Source organism: Alosa sapidissima, chromosome 1 (assembly GCF_018492685.1).
Source record: "Alosa sapidissima isolate fAloSap1 chromosome 1, fAloSap1.pri, whole genome shotgun sequence".
Lineage (NCBI taxonomy): Eukaryota > Metazoa > Chordata > Actinopteri > Clupeiformes > Clupeidae > Alosa > Alosa sapidissima.
Genome location: NC_055957.1, coordinates 10771672 through 10789448, shown reverse-complemented (window position 1 = coordinate 10789448; position 17777 = coordinate 10771672). Strand labels below are relative to the sequence as shown.

The window sequence follows — 17777 nt, the reverse complement described above, 5'->3', positions numbered from 1 at the left end:
GGGATATGTATTCCACTCCCCTCCACTGACCCTGACATCATGTTCTTGCTCATAAATATCACATTGTCCACCTCATCTCCTGTATCCTTAGACTGTGTGTTTGCATGTCACTTCCAGGGCATTTTACAGCTGTCCAGTTCTGTCTTACACTATAAATGACGGAATCATGCCACAAAGATGAACTGTGTAGGAAGAAACACATTTGGATGAAGACACACCCAGAGGCAGATTCTTTCTTGCTTGCTGGTCTGGTACCCATCATCATTATGATGTTCCAATTCTGGTGTCTGTTAGATCTGTTGTGGCTACCTTTTCCTCAACCCTGAGGGTCATATTTTAAAGAGAGAATAGAGGCCTGGCACTGTGTCTTCACTTTCAAAGAAAAAGAGAAGCCGAAGATCAAAGGTGACTTCTAAACTGAAATAGCTCTCATCTGTCTCGCACAGCGTCATTCATGTCCCGAAAACCAAGCAGGCACAGACACACATTAGGCTGCGCTCAGTCGGGAAAAAGGGGGTAAAGTCACAGCCACAGCTCTTTTGCTCATTCCCACTCTCTCATCTCCAATGCACACACGTACTTCACAAGGATCAGATGCACACATCCTCTCTCACCCCCCCCCCCACACGCACACAATTCACACGTCATATGAAAGAAAACAAAGAGATGCAGAGGCTCAATTTTCTAAAGTTATTTATTTTTTATCATGTAAGAAAATAAGACAAAGCAACAACTTTCTCCTCTTTTTTCTTGTCAATGGCACACAAGGTGAAATTTATACAAGTATGGCAACACAAACAATAAAAGCAAAAGGCGCAACAGAGGATAAGAGACCAAAACGATGGTGACAAAAAAATGAATGCATTCCAGTGTTTTAGTGATAATAAACTCAATTTTCTTTTTTAAACATCTCTCAGTAGTGCATAACAAAATAAGAAAACTACAGCTTAGCCTTGATGATAAGGAATGTTGCACAGGTATTGTCTTATGTGATGTTTTAAATACGTAGTGAGCATAGGCTTGTTTTGCATAGCTTAAAAGATGTGAAAATAAAACATAAAGGTAAAAATGATTGCTTCTCTGGGAGCTAGCTACGTACCAACTGGCTATTGAATGAAAAGTCGCTACTTGGAGAATGAGCTGGTCATGGTGCGTCTGTAAAACCAGCACCTGATACGGATCACTATGCTGCACTGGGGAATGCCCTCACCTTGAGCCAACATCAAATGAGAACATCATCAGCCCGAGTCATGTGTTCTCACCTTCATATTGTGGATCCTAGTAAGGCTTTATGTACAAAAAAGGCAAAGGAAAAGCAATAACAACAACATAAAAAAATCAAGATAAATCGAGTAATCAATTAATCAATCAATCAATATTATTTGCGAAGGACAAAACTGGATAGAATAAAACGAAAGACCATGAACCTAAAGCGAATTTAAGCCACATTTAGCTGTGGACGGATCCATTCTTCTAGGCTTTTTATTACTGAATGCAGCGTATCTCTTAAGGCTTTTACAGCAGAATGGGCCTCCACGTAGTAGTGCCTGACTGCATGAGCTTAATCATTTCTCTAAACAGAAGCAGAGCAGCATGGGCAGAACAAATGCAATCAACAGAAATCTCAACAGTGCACTGAGCTGACTGATTCTTAAAGCAAACTTGCCATTGGGATGAGGTGAAGCAATTCACGAAGACAGAATAAACAAAACAAAAAACAAATATCTATTACCCCCCCCCCCATAGTGTAGTTTGTATTTGTATTAGTGGTACATTCTCCCTAACAAGTGATGCTTTTAAAAAGGAAGACAACCTCTCTCTTTTCTCCCTTAATCCCCTCTCCCTCTCTCTCTCTCGCTCGCTCTCTGCCTGCTTTAGAGTATTGTGTTTGAGTGACAGGGTACAGAGCAACACAGAAGAAACAGAGCAAAGGGTAAGGGGGGACTTGACTGAAGACACCACACACTTACTGAAACCATCTACCTGATCCACACACCTGGCAGAGTCAGCCGTGTCTGTCTGGCCTCCAGAGGACATGTCCCAGCCGGGGGTAAACGTCTGTGCTTATGAATGGGAGAACTTTCCGTTGACCTGCGGCCACACGTGCTCTCGACTGGAACGCTTCCCTCTGCAGACAGACTGCCACAGCTTACAAACTACCAGAGGGGTTTGTCAGACTGCAGCTTGCCAGAGATGTTTTTAACGATCGCCAACTAAAATCACAAGACAGTCGATGGCCGCGCCCCGAAGAGCACTGACCACCAGCGTGCAGCATGCGAACAAGCCCTCGGCCGTTCAAAAAAAAAAAAAAAAACTTTTCAGCTCTTCAGCTCCCTCCTCTGGCCAGTGGAGGTGATGGCTCGTACCTGCAAGCCTAATCCTCCTTGTGTGGCTTTCACCAACAGCATCCTGCAATCTCAAAAATCCTACAGAGCTCCTGAGGTTGTGTAAAACCCACACCGACTCGCATCCACTTCAATCCATTCACATAAGCACCCACAAACACACGCGCACAGTAAACATCTCCATCAAGACCAAAATAGCATACGCAAGGTAAGGCTTGTAAAGTTCTACTCTACAAGACGTCAAGGTGCGTACACCCTTCAATACACAATAAAGTATATACAGACAAAGAGTGTGTTTTGAGAGGAAGAGTAAATATTTTTCTCTTTTATAAAGGGAAATGTGAAAGGTGGACCCTTTACATAAGGAGAGCTTCGCCTGCAAAGCCCCCATATGCATCTCAGGGGATGAGGGGACATTTGGCATAATGACACGTCACAACAATTTACGGCAGAAGGCCGTATGGCACGAGACTCCCCCTTTTCCAACATGGTGTCCCACAGACGTCTCACCACAAATCAACACAAAATACCTATACAACTCTCTGCTATGACTTCTGTGAAAATAACTAGCTTTGTTTTGTTAAAATGTGCTTTAGAAGGACAGAGAGGCTTTCTAACATGTACTGTAGTCATTCACTGTCACTCAGTCACTAAATCATAAAGCAAAAATGCTGTCAGTCTGGCCGCCCATCATGTGTTGAGCTTCCGCTGCATGCAAGGAATGAGAGGATTGCGAGAAGCGCAAGCTCACGGTCACAGAAATGTTTCAAACAAGCTCTCGCCCAACGCTGGGTCAAATTTGACACAGGTTTTGAAAAAGACGCACACGCACGTACACACACAACTCACACAGACACAGACACACACACACACATTCTAACCTCAAACAGTGAACTCAAGCAGTGTCACCTGAAGAGTCCATCTCTCCCAAAATGAAATATCGATTCCATCAAAATATAGCAATTAGAGGAATGATGAGAACAATGGATCATTTTCACCCCCCCAAAAAAACCACAGGAGACACAGACACAGAACAGACAGAGAGACGACGGCCACCTGCCGCACTGCCTGCCACACGACTCCATCGAGACTCAGGCGGGCGAGGTCTCTCTGCCTGGCGTTTCTGTGGGCCTCCTCTGGTGAGCCAAGGATGAGTCTTCACCCGCCACGCTACAGCAAGATGGGCTAATTTGGCATCTCTGGGCAGGAGTGGTGCTGCAATGGAATGGAATGGAATGGAATGGTGAGCAGGGAGAGGAGGCAATGGGGTGGGGTGTGTGTGAGGGAGGAGATGGAGGGTGGGGTGGGGGTCAGGGGGGGGTCAGTGGTTACTCCTTCTTGTCGGTAGCTTTGGACTGCTCCCTCTGGATCATGCAGCGCCGCACGATGCTGTCGAAGCTGCCCAGGTAGAAGAGGGCGATGGTGCGGAAAAGCCCCATGGTCACGATCTACAGGAAAGGTGGCACAGGAGAAATGAAAACCCACATCTCTGACGTGGGAGCGACACTATCCAAAAGGCTGTGCCTCTGAGGGAGAATAGTAAAGTCTTTCTGATTGTCTTCGGCATTACGTTACACCGAAATACTTCACGTGAAGACAAAATGTGGGCATCACTTGCTACTTCTGCTGCTATGTTAACACAGACAAGTCATTTCAGATTGCATACAATCACACGATTCTCCTGCACCAAGTCTGACATTCTGAAATAGTAGAGCGCTACTTGGGACACTCTCCTTAATTACAACCTTCCCAACACTGAAGAGTTTGGGACGGCCACCTCATCACAACTCGTGGACTACAACTTTGACCAAACTGTGACCAAAGATGGGAAACACCTGCCTGCTCAGACAGGGAGGGGCATTTTGACCAACACCCAAAACAACCAAGGTGCCTTTTATCTAGAGATTAGAGTGGACCACATGAGAGGAGCACTCAGTGGCTGGTCATTTTATATTGTACATTACCCAGACAGTAAGCAAGAGTGGGAGCATTGCCAATGTAAGTTTGCATTTGCATCAATCACCGTCATGTTGTTTACAGACTCAAGGCTGAGGCATCAGCAAAGTGACACTGATGAGAGTGTGTTAATGCAAAAATCATTGATGCATTGCAATTCATTATCCTTATGGTAGTGATTCAACTGGCTTGTTGGAATTGTATGTTATTAAAATGTTAATGTTGGAATTGTTAATATAACTTCATAATATAAAGGAATAATTCAAAAGAACATGAATCCTCAGTGAAATACTATTTTCTTGATTTGATTGACTTAGAGGCACTGATTTATCATCAGGCAGATATTATTATATTATTTACAACATAACATATTGTCATACAACATCCTTTGCAAGAGGAGTATTTTAAAATCTTATGCTATAAAATAATTATTTGATTAAAATGACATGTGGTAACATCTGAGACGCATCTAGTAATTTTTCATGACACATCAATCCATTGTGAACATATAACCAAATGAAATAACTCTGGAAATGGTTTTCTTTCTTTCTTTTCATGCTAATTAGTTTGAACTCTCCAGTCTACAGCCAGTACTGAAGCAATGCAGTGAAGTACGGTACCTGCTGTAGGCCCTCTGTGATGGACGTGACTGGGCTCATTCCACAGGTGAGAGCCGACAGCATATAGCCATCAGGCCCCACTGAGCTGCTAAAATTCCCCTGCTGCAAAACACACAAACACACACACACACACACACACACAACGCACACAACACACACCAGCAGGTTACACAAAAGCATTAGAGCTGAACATAGATACAATGAATCCATCTGAGGGACAGACGTTACGGTCCAGCATAAGAAGCATGAGCAGTAATTTTCCTTACCACAGCGTCCCTGACAACGATTTTGGCCACCTGGTCTGGCTGGCACACCCCTGATGTCTCAGATATCAGCCTGGTCTCTAAGGGCTGAGAGGGGAAAAAACCGGCCTTTAATGATCATGGGCAGGAAGAGTTTCAGGCTTACCAATCAAATTACACAGGACTGATTTTAGTTTAACAGAGCCAAAGAGAGCCACTGGCTTGACAATAACATGCAACCATATCGAGGCCTACAACTATTTCTCACCTTCGACTTATTCTCCTCTGCAAGGCCTGGTGTGTCAGTATCCGGGGGGTAGGCCACTGTCACATAGATGTTATAGGGCTTCATCTGTAGGTAAGAACACAGTCCCATAAACACTTCATAAAAACTGTGCACTTAAAATGATTTCGCCATTTCCCTCTCAACAAAACTCTATATGTATATATTCTAGGGCTGGGCGATATGGCTGAAAACTGTATCACGATATAAGTATTTCATATCAGTCAATATTGAAAATTATTGATTTTTAAAAAAAAATCTATTTCAGATAAGGACCAGAAGAAAAAAAAAAAAGTTCAATTTAAACACTTTAAACACAGACAATTTAAACACAGGGAAAAGAAATAGCAACACAATCATGAAAAACACTCAAATAAATAAATGTGCACATAAGTCTGAATGAAAAGCAGCCCTGGTTAAAGCCTGGAAATATTGTAAACAAAGTAGCTTAATTTGCTAGTTTATCATAGTCTACTGGTTAGACTGTTCAGTTTCCCCACGTGTGTTTAAGTTTCAAATGAATACTTTTTCTCCTTGACTACAGCAATTCTAAAGTTCTGACTTTTCTAAGATCATATTGTATGCAAGTGCCAAGTCTGCTGCCCACAGACGCCCCCTGGGCACCAGAGTGCGCAACAGCACCTCCACTCACCTCCATCTGCAGGGACTCAGCCAGGCCACGCAGGGCGAACTTGGACGGGGAGTAGGCGGTGTAGCCGAACAGGCCGATTTGGCCGGCCTGGGAGGCGACGAACATGATGCGGCCCATCCTGCGCTCCTTCATGGTGGTGATGACAGCGCGCGTTGGGTAGACGCTACCCAGATAGTTCACCTCCATCAGTTTCTGTTGGGGGCAGACACCAGTTATCAGAGCAGGCACAAGCTGCGGGAGAACCGCTCATCAGCTAAACTGCAGTGGTTCTCAACCTTTTTTCAGTGATGTACCCCCCTGTGAAATATTTTTTCAGCCAAGTACCCCCTAACCAGCGCAAAGCATTTTTAGTTGAGAAAAAAAGACTTAAAACAGAGCACTGTGCCATCAGTGTCTAATTTATTAAACTTTGGAACTGATAAACACATACAAAATTCAAACATTTGGGATAAAAAAAATATATTTTGAACATTTTAAATATATGTATATTTTACAATCTCACGTACCCCCTGGAGTGCCTTTACGTACCCCCATTTGAGAACCTAACCTGAGCTCTCTCTCACTCAGGTTTTGAGGGGTCGTGTAGTACTTGAATTTCCCCTTGGGGATCAATAAAGTATCTATCTATCTACTGACTGCAGGAATAATGTCCAACAGAGCTGTTGTTTGTAAACTGAATGTAACGGTGAAGTGCTGACTGGCTAGTAAAGATTTTACCAAATTTGTGAACAAATACACCCTTGGTGTGCTTAGAAGAATTCTTGGATCTTTTTCTTCAAAAAAAGAAAGAAAAATGGGAGTGAAAACATGTTGCAGTGGCAATGTGTTGTATGATAAAAGAACATATTTTAGTTTGGCCTTCTATTGCGACCAGTCCAAGAGGCATCTGCGCTATAATCATGCTTTTTGATCAACATTTTTTTGACATGTCACATGTCAGGTGAAAGGATTATCTTGGTGAAGTGCTCACCAACACGAATTTGAACATTTGAACATTTTTTTTTTTGTTAGAGAAATAAGCCTTATTTCTCTAAAATAAATATGCATAGATGATGTTAGTGTGCATGGAAGAAATCTTCCATCTTTTAATATGTAATGAAAAATGAGAGCACAAAAAAAAAAGTGCTGCGCTTATATTTTTGTTCAGTAGAACCATTTACAATAGACACTGTCTCAAAACGCTCTACAGAGCCCAAGGGCTGAACCTCCCCACTGCAAGAACAACTCGATGATAAGGAAAAAAATCATTTTTCATAGAAAGAAACACGTGTCTGTAAGCACTCCTAGCTCATAGGGGGGTTAAAGAGACACAGATCAATAGAATCAAGAGAATTGCATCTCTGTTACAAGCTTCTGGAAGGTTACCAACAACCACATGAGCAAAGAGAGCATTGAATACCCTGCTGACTGAGTGTGCTGCATGTGCATGTATATTGGCTCATGTGCTTTTGTGCATCATCAGGCTAATGTCTGTAGGCTGTATCAGACTCAAACGATGAAATGTGGCACACTGATTGGTGCATTCTGAGAGCAGAGCATATAAGTGTGTTTGTGTGTGCGTGTGTGTGTGTGCGTGTATGGTTTAAATAAGAAGCCATATGGAGCTCTGATAGGAACATCATATGGAGGTACAGTGTACCATGGAAGGATCAAGGAAGATTAATATTCACTTAGCATTCTAAGCAGACAGAGTATGGCCTGGGTGTATCTAGGTACACAAAATGACATGACTATTAAATACATTACCTGTATAAATAATGCATTGCACCGTAAAAAAAGGCTAACTGTCACTACGGGAGGTTATACAAATGTAAACTTGGAGAATGAACAGTGATATTTTTGGATGCTTTGGGTGGAGGCTAGAGATGTAACGTTATGAAAATTTAACATGACGATTACAGTGACCAAAATTGTCACGGTTGTCGATATTATCTCTGAACATGTTTTCTAAGCCTACCACCAATAATGGACAGAGCTTAAAATTGTCCCGTCCTGCATGCATTATAGCAACAAAACTGAGTTAATAGAATAGCATAGTGTCTTACTGTCAAAACAGTGGTGTGGCTCCTTTAATAGCAAAAGGTTCCGTTTTTGTTACTCGGTGCATGTTAGTGCAGAAGGAGAGAGAAAACGCATACGCAAAACTAATAGAAGTTAGATGGGCTGGCAACTGAGGTCAAATTAGTGAATTGGTGGCTAGCCAAACCTGAGCATCGCCATTGGCTATTCAACAGGAAGTGCCAGAACAGTCTCAATAGTATCCGTATACTTGTAGAAAATACTTGTGCAGCGGCAGAGATTCGTAATGGCAGAATAGCTTTGTAATTCAAAGACAAGCAACTGTGGAAGGTTTAGTACCTGTGGAATATATTTGTGAGTGAAGGACATATGAGTAATACTTAAAATCGTTCGTGTTATTTTTTTGTTATCTTCTCATCCCTAAGGTGGTGCAAAAGTCTGTGCACTTGCAGAAACGATTTGTAACTGTAGGACAACTTTTTGTGCGTAGAATATTGATTTGTAATTGTAGAATATGTTTGTAATGGTAAAATATTTTTAACTGTAGGATGATTTGTAGCTGTAAAACTGATCCGTACCTGTAGCATAGATTTGTAAGTGTAGGGCATATTTGTAATTTTGACAATTACTTGTACAGATCATTTTTACAGTTATAAATCATTTCTACAGTTTCAAAACGTGATACACACGTACAAAACTTTCGAGTCTAATATTCTTCCTTATGCAACTCCTTTGATTGTAGCTGTATCTTGTGCGTGCTTGCCCTACTAGCCTAACATAAGGGAGAGCCGGGACAATTTTAAACACGTTTTAATTAAATGTAATTTATAAAGGGAATGCCACACAGAAAGTTAATATTTTGTCACTAGCAACCTACATCTATCCTCTGTCAAATACAGTTGCATTTTCAGCTCTAAACAAAATCGTTCAGGAATTATTTCAACAAAAGCGGAACGTGCGTAATGTTTCATTCGTACCTCCTGGTCGGGGGCATGGGAGACAAGAAAAGCATAGTCTACAGTTTAAACTAGCCTATGTAAACTTCCGACAATTCCAATATTTTACAACATATCGTGAATGGATGGCCGTCACAAGTTGCCGTTAGCTGTGGCCTAGTAGATGTCAAGAGTGTTTATCACAACAAACTTCCAAGATGCAGTAGGCAGCTGTGCATTCATATCAGACGAGTGGTAAAAAAGTTAAAACGCTCAAAAATGTTATGCCACTTATCCTACCCTATACATTTGGTAGATTCAACAGAGAGCCATTCCTGTGAGAGTAGGCCTGCAAAATGCACCGCAAATCCACAAATCTAGCTAGGTTTAGTTGTGTTTGCAATCATCCTGAAAAGGGCTATGCATAGCAGTGGCACCTCATTTCGAACACACATTAGGCCCACGTTGCATGCTGCGCCTGCACCCCCTTATTTTGGGGGACTCGGATGATGCTGGAAATAATTTCATACATGTTTTTCACACCGTGGTAATTCACAGCGATAATTCAATCTTGATTTTCCCCTTGGGGATCAATAAAGTATCTATCTATCTATCTATCTATCTATCTATATAAAATCAAAACAGTAATTGTTATCGTCGAGAATTTTATCGTGCTTTACCATTACACTGGTAACCATTACATCCCTAGAGGAGGCTACTCATACAAGACTAGCACTTATCACGCAAATTGTAAATTCATGCACATTGCACTCTGAATTGCATTGGTGCATGTGATCAGATCAGATGAGGTTGTTTTCAACAGGGTTTCCTGCACGTCCTCCAAACAGAGAACCCCACCCCCCCATGAGCCATTGTTGTGGCAACTCACCCGGAAACGGTCCACCTCCACCTCCTCAAACTTCCCTGAGATGGACGAGCCAGCACAGTTCACCAGCATGTCAACAGGCCCCAGCTTCTCCTGGGCCTGCAAGCCACACCACAAGAACCCCAGATTAACCCAACCCATCACCCACACATGAAGGAACACCAGTGTGGTCGGTGGTGATTTTACAAACTAAATGTTCACTTGCCTGTTTGATGACACTTTCCACTTGACTGTAGTCTTTGGACACGTCGACTGATATGCACAGCACAACCTGATAGAGGCAATTATTAAAATAAATTTAGCATACGACGACACAGAAACAAAACTCTTTATTAGAGTTACCTCCACTAGTTGTAGAAATGTGCCATCTGCTGCTACAAACCTGCTTATCATTTATGGCAAATTTTTCAATTTCCTTCTTCGCCTGGAGCAACTTGCTCTGTAAAGAGATAAATATATCACAAAAAATAATGAAATTAATTTCACAAACCTGTATGACAGCAATACCCAACATTGAAGAACATGAGTGCCCCTAAATTAAAAGGAGTATTGAATTTCATCCCACGTAGCTGTAACAGTCCACCATTTAACTGTGATCAGTAGAATACCAGAGAAAACCATGAGGGCAGTCATAATCGTACCAATAGTACTAAAAGGCTTCAGTATACAGGTCACACAAGCACAAGTTTAAACTTCATGTAACTGTTAAGACTATATAAATATACAACACAACTACCTCTATTTTTTTTTATATATATGTCCTATATTTCTATTTTGATACATACATGTTCTATATTTCAGTCTTGCACTTTAATTTAATGTTTATTGTCTATGGCTATGTCTATAGTATGTCTATGTCTGTATTTAAAGCATGTCTATGTCTGCATGGGAAGGTAAGAAACGAAATTTCAATTCTTTGTATGACCAGTGCATGTAAAGAAATTGACAATAAAAGCCGACTTGACTTGACTTGACTTGACTTGACTTGTGCGGTGAAGTATCAAGAGTGTTTACACTTTTTATAAGATATAAATGTTAATTCCTTCCAAGGCAAAGCAACCTATTTTACCCAAGTCTCTATTGATGGTAAAGGTCTGGAAAGAGACCATGAACCCCAGCGGCCCACAGAACTCAGTTCAGTCCCCTTACCTCATCCCGCGCCACCAGTGTGATAAAGGCCCCTTGCTTATAGCACTCGACGGCGATGCACTTCCCAATACCACTGGACCCGCCAGTGACCTGTTGGCACACAGGATACAAGTGAGGCTACAAAAAAGCTATAATTTACTTGAATGAGGATTTCATTAATTCTATGTGTATGTATGATTTGCTCATCTTTTTCAGACTGTTGAATAGGTAAATATTCACATTAACGGAGTAAATAAGCTTTATGTTTTTAGTTGTAACTTTTTGTTTTGGGGACAAAATTTGCAAAGGTTATCACATTGTAACATATTATCAGGTTCCACACACATTTCTCACAATCACAATCTAGGCTATCATGGCCAAAGTACAATATTGATGTCATGCTGTTGGACCCGTAGTCATTCCTGTCCCCTGTTCACATTTGTTCTTTCATAATAACTTGGATTCTTTTCCATTATATACTTGGAATTCAGTAATAGCTTGCATATAAAGAGCAAGTATATAATGTTGTCAAACCAGCCAGACATTACCACAACCCAGATAATTCTTCAAGGCCAGAAGTACAAAATTAGTTACACTTCTTTCTCCTTCTAAACTTTCTTGGCAGTATGCGCATGTCTCCATTCCAATAACCTACATTTTTTAAGGCACTGAGCTATCAGGTGCTTTATCATTAAATAAATAATGTCCTGATGTAACCATGCCATGCAGTGCTTTAACAAGGACACAACTAAAGATGGAACAAAAAGCACAAAGAAGATAATCATGGTTACAAATCCCTGAAATAAAACAAGCAAGGCAAATGTAAAACGGAGCAAATCATACAGAAATGCAAACCTTCAAGGTCTAGGCACATTTAGACAGTTCTGACTTCGGCTATCTACTTTCACATAGGTACAGCATTCTCTTAAGCTGTCCGGGTTCATGAAGTGCCTCCTTTCCTGAATCTTGAGCTGTCTTTCGTTATAAATGTATTCAAGTAAGCTACTGCCTAAAAAATAAAGCAACACAGAACCAGATCAGAGTAGAATCTGAACTGCCTAAATGGTCAGATAGAGAGCAGAATGACAATCGTGGAAAAGTCTAAGGGGACTAAATGAACATCAGCCCAGAGCCTGAGATGGATTGGTGGATGAAACATGAAGGGCTCCTTTGACGGTAAAGTACACATGTGCCCAGGACAGGTGCAAAGAGTTGATAGGAAGGCTAGTCTGGCTGCTGGCACGTCACAAGATGTACCAGGATTAAAAGGACTAGAAGCAACGTCCAGCTGGTTCAACAACTAGGACTACCACCCCATGTATCCATGCAAATCCTGTGATCAATACTTAATGATGAGGGGAGACCAAGGAAAGGACTGCCCTACAGTATGTGGAAGGTGCCCTCATAAAAACAACAGTAGGTCACCTAACTTATTCAGGATTACAATAGGACCGATTTAAAACCACCACAAATACTTAAGGCACATCACGTCATGCACCTATATCCAGCCTTGTTACAAAAGCAAGATGTACTAACGTAAAAGTGATGTATGGGTTACATAGCGCCAATGACTTGTATAGGATGGAGCAAACGACAGTCAGGCTGGCATGGGAAGGATCTGCAATAATAGTGCGTACTGAGCACAATCCTAATCAACTGTTGCATTGATGCATGCAACATGCATTCCACAAAACTGCCATATCTGATTACAAGATTTCACAGCAGGCATGTTATTGGTTATCGATTTGGAGCAAATGTCATACACATACAGCCATCCTCATTGACAGGTCAGCTAGCCTAAAACGTTCAACGTAGGCTAACGTTGCGTTCCTCGTAGCTAACCAGAATGGATACGTAACAGTAGTTAGTATTCACAAAACATGCAATATAAGCAAACGTGCGGCTTCCTATTATTTCTGCGAAACTGAACAGCGATTACTTTAATCTTAGTGGGCTTTTGATTAAGTTCTGCTGTCGTTATAACGTTACGTTGCTCTTACCACGACGTGGGCCCCGTTCAATTTCATTGGTTTGGGGCTTATTAGCGGTGATATCATGTAGAGCAGCAACACGAAGGCTACGACAAATGCAGCAACAACTAGCAGCATGATGAAAGGCAAAAGTAGCCACCAGGAATTCAGCACGAGCCAATCCGATATCGATGAGACTTCTTCAGAGGACATGGGTCAATCTTTCGATGTCGCTAGCTAGCTAGCTAACTAGCTGATGTAACTGACTGGACTCGGGAGGAGCGAACAGCCACAGACGCCCCCCCAAATGAAAGGGTGGTGGTGATAAACCTTGCAAGGGAAGAACTGCAGTAGGGAACCAGCTATTTGGCAACGTTTCAAGATAGTGCTTTGCAGCCAATATGAATAGCTAGATAACTAGAGCTAGAGGTTTAGATAACTTAACCTCGCGTTTCCAATTGTCACTACGTTCTCTGTACACTTCAACACTATCTGTGTGTCTTGTATGGGATGCTGCAAATAACAAAGAACGTTTGTGGGACTTGTAGTCTTTTTTTCACAACTGACTCGTTTCAATGTAGCTTTCCGTGAGATCTGCTAAACTACTATTCCCGGCTCTCCTTTTGTTTTCCTGCTTCTTGTTAGTGACGTATGCGTGAGGGCGGAGATGTCAACATTATTTTGACTGCAAAACTGCTGTAATGTCTTGGTAATGTCTCTTGTCTTAGATGGACGATTTACTCAGCTTATTTCACTATATTTTGACTTTACTTAGGCTATATTTGTTTGTTTGAAAATAATCAAGGCCACCCAAACTGCATTTCATTTCTGCAAATAATAATTTATTTACTGGATAGGCTGGTCCTGCAGCCTCTTTTTCAGTGAAGCTCTGGGCTCACTACTAGAGAATGGCGGAGTGCAGTGTGGATCGCTGTTCAAACTTAGGCTGGCTACTATTTACTTTAAATATTTGTTCATCTGTTCATCTACCCTGCTTATCTCGGTTTTTCAGTGACACATGTAGGGAATGTTGCTCATTACCCAAATTGCTAATAGCAAAGACTACAAAAGTTAATTTGACCATAGCCTGTTGACAAAGCCTTTGCTCCCATTACAAACTCTTTAGTTGACATTCAAAGTCAGCAGCAGATCAAACGTCAGAAAATGGCTAAATAACTTTATGAAGTTAATGTCAGAGGCATTTTACTAACAGGTAGACTTTAAACATTATGCAAGTATTTCGTTAGCTTACATGTGTGACATTTTGCTGGTTTTCACCACCATCACAGATATAGTGTGATTGAAAATAACTTTACAAACAATATTCAAACTTCGGGTGTCCTGGTGCCATTTACACATTGGGTAACAGACCACTCTTTGTTCAAAATATAGTTTGTTGTGCTTCCATCAGGACCATAAATATGGGCCTGAATCTTAAGATTAGAACATTTTGTCACTGTGCATTTTATGGAGTAAACATCATTGTTTTTCTGCAAGATGCATTGATTAGTTTGATTTGGTGCAAAGGTTTCCTTGTCAAGGGGTTGGAGGGAGTCTGCTGGAACAGGTTTAGGTATGGTAGAGTTATTGGAGCATACCAGCTGGTCTCTTTCTACAGACATCAAGCTCTGTCCTTTCAAAGCAGCAGGACCTTTGCAATAGGTCCGACCTAGATCCTCAACCAGGTAACCTCCAAACTCCAGCCAGGTATACAGATATGAGAAGTTACAGTCGCAATTCCACGGGTTACCACGGAGAGTGATCACATTCCTTGTTTCCAGAAATGGTTCAAAGAAGCCATGGGGAAGGTTCTGCAGTCGATTCTGAGACAGAGTCAGTCGCTCCATGTCAACCTGGTCTTGGAACACATCAGGCTCCAAAGAGGTCAGGTTGTTTTTGTGCAGGTGGATGGAAATTATTCTTGAGAGGCCTGAGAAAAGGGTGGCAGGTAGAGATGAGAGCTGGTTTTCAGATAGATCCAGTTGTTCCAGTGAAGTTACGTTCTTGAGAAGGTCACTTGGAAGATCCGTGAACCTATTTTTTGACAGTACCAGATCTGTAAGAAGAGGTAAATTTCCCAGTGACAGCAAGGTGAGGTGGTTCCCTTGCAGGTTGAGTTCCTTCAGAGTGGAGGGGAATGTGCCAGCCCTCACATCAGTCAGTTGGTTATCTCGGAGGTTAAGTTCCTCCAATTTATTTAGGAAAGTGAATAGTCCCTCTGGCAGGTTTGAGATATTATTATTCTGCAAACTGAGCTCCTTTAGCCCTGGAACATATTTAAACATGTCTGATGGAAGAGAGCTAATCTGGTTATAGCCAAGCTTGAGGGATTGCAGCTGTGTCAGGTCACTCAACAGAGTGGCCTCCACTGAGGTGATCTTATTCATGGACACATCCAGGGAGTGGAGGTTTTTAAGTTTGCCAAAGAGTGAAGCAGGTAGCCAGATAAATGCATTGCCCCTTATCTCCAGAGTCTCCAGTTTGGGCAGATGATCAAACAGCCCCTTTTCCAGTATCAGCAGCTCGTTGTTGTTCAGGAGGAGTCTAGTGAGGTTGCCCAAATGGTCAAGGGTCCCAAGCTGTACAGCCTCCAGCCGAGTGTTTCCGCTGACCTCCAGGTCCCCCAGCTCTGTGAGGCCACTGAAGGCCAGAGGGGAGATACCCCTCAGAGGGTTGCTGATGATTGCCAGCTTTGTTAGCTGAGGGCTGCCCAGGAAGCTGTTAGAGGGTATGCTTGTGAGGCCAGAGGTTATGATGATGAGCTCTCTCACCTGAAGGGAAAGACCTTGAGGAAATGTGTACATTCGCTCCTCAGAGCATATGACCTTTGACCCCAGGAAGCACTGGCACTGGGAAGGACAGCCACGGATGTAGCAACAGTGCAGAAGCAACAGAAGCAGAGTAATTCTGTGGTGACTTATCATTGTTGTGCTGTTGAAAAATAAGAACGTTTCAGGGCAGTTGAAAACGTGTCACAAAATAGCATTCACACAAGCTATTGTGTTTTTAGGTTTTTGCAGTTAAAAAGTGTCATGCAAAATAATTTAATCCATTTACTATCCTGTTGTATTTTGTTTTTAATCTGTCTCTATTTTAGGCAGAAAATCAAGCACCTTGTGTATTTTGTCATGTCCGTACTCTAACACTTTGCTCAAACAAAACTGAACTAAACATCTAAACTAATGTTTCATCATCCTGCTTTGAGAAGAATATCATAAAAAGGAAAAAGTCATAACTTACGGCAATGCTCAGCACTGTTGAGAGGTGGAGAAGTAGGATTCTGTCTCTCTGAAAGACTGAAAAGACACTATGCACACAATAAATATTTGCCAGCCAAAACAGCTCTTTGGTGATTGGACATCAGACTATTACATCATCTTTTGGGAAAAGAACACAAAGTCATGGGTACAGCAATATATGGTTCACGTTAGTTAAGTCCTTGTGAGTACGGTCTCCTGTATATCACTGATAAATGAAATTCACATATTACTCTATAGAAATCATGTTGGTGAAAATATCAAGAAAATATGCAGGTTATATGTGTAAGTGTGTATGAAGAGTTTGGTTCCAAAACGCTATCTCCATTTTAATAATATTTAATTGTGTATCAATAATATCGCAGTTGTGTTGTTTGGATTCAGAAAAGATCAATCAAATAACAATAACCCAATTACAGTTCCACTGAAATTACCTAGAAAACTAAATGAAACTAACAACAAATCATGAAAATTCATGAATATGGAGGATATAGTAGCCTGGGAATACCCATACAAACCTTTGACAAATTTGAGATTTGCTCTGCAGGTCTGTGAGGCCATTGAAGCACATTTCCAATGTCCCTAAAACAGGCATGCATATACAATCGCTAATCCGGCATGGTTGTGTATTTCTTTGGAACTTCCATTTCGTGGAAGGTACACTGTCTCATGCAGGTTGTAATGCAATTTAAGTTTAATGTCACTGCTAGTTACGCCCCTGCTGGAAGTCATAAATAAATTGAGAAGGTCTGCATGCTAACAAGGATATAGCGTTTTGGAGCCAAACTCTTCATATGTGTATGTTATATTATATTATAGCCTATATAAAATGATTATATTATATTATATTGCCATTAATTATGATTATGATATGAATTATGATTATTAATTTTTTTCTTCCGGATTTTTTTTCTTCAGTAATTTTGTGTCAACGATTCCCAGGATCACACGGAACCATTCACCCCACCCCCCCGCCGGACTGGACCCCCGAAAGGAGGATAGGGCTGTGAATATCTCAAGAACCGTAGGGGGACCACATTTTTTTAGTATTGAGACCAACGGGTCATGTCAACTCATCCCATCAACTTAAAGGTCATCCCTTGATACCAACGGGTCATGTCAACTCATCCCATAACCACTCATTTCATGTATAGCGCCACCTAGTTAAAAATGAAAAAGCAAAAATAAGGTGTTGTAGTCGTAGGTATCTCTGGCTGACAGGGTCAAAACTGTCATTCTTCTGACACCTTCTAAATGCATGCCAAGTTTCGTGAAATTCCGTTCATGGGGGGGGGGGGGGTCATACAATAAATTGATTTATGTGTAGGCCTAAATTTAGTGACTGTACACCAACTGGCCCGTAACTGGCCCGACACAGTTTTCTGTGGATATCTTGAGAACCTAGGGGCCTAGGATGACATACATTTTTTTGTATGTTGGCCTCTAGGGGACATGTCAACCCATCCCATATCCACTCAAACGAA

The 17777-nt window shown here is 41.6% G+C and overlaps 2 protein-coding genes across 2 annotated transcripts; both read right to left on the bottom strand.

Annotated features, from left to right (window-relative positions):
• Positions 1–679: 679 nt before the first annotated feature.
• On the bottom strand, positions 680–13574 carry kdsr (3-ketodihydrosphingosine reductase). The gene is made up of 10 exons (XM_042085243.1): positions 13067–13574; positions 11088–11177; positions 10321–10377; positions 10144–10209; positions 9942–10037; positions 6099–6290; positions 5432–5515; positions 5188–5271; positions 4922–5023; positions 680–3793 (listed from the first exon to the last, which is right to left on the bottom strand). Exons 1-10 carry the CDS (start codon positions 13247–13249, stop codon positions 3674–3676), a joined length of 1074 nt encoding a protein of 357 aa, XP_041941177.1. The 5' UTR covers positions 13250–13574; the 3' UTR covers positions 680–3673.
• Positions 13575–14197: 623 nt separating this feature from the next.
• Positions 14198–16421, bottom strand: zgc:153913 (carboxypeptidase N subunit 2). Its single transcript, XM_042085236.1, has 2 exons — positions 16277–16421; positions 14198–15967 (listed from the first exon to the last, which is right to left on the bottom strand). The coding sequence occupies exon 2, from the start codon at positions 15958–15960 to the stop codon at positions 14362–14364; it is 1599 nt and encodes a 532-aa protein (XP_041941170.1). The 5' UTR covers positions 15961–15967; positions 16277–16421; the 3' UTR covers positions 14198–14361.
• Positions 16422–17777: the final 1356 nt, after the last annotated feature.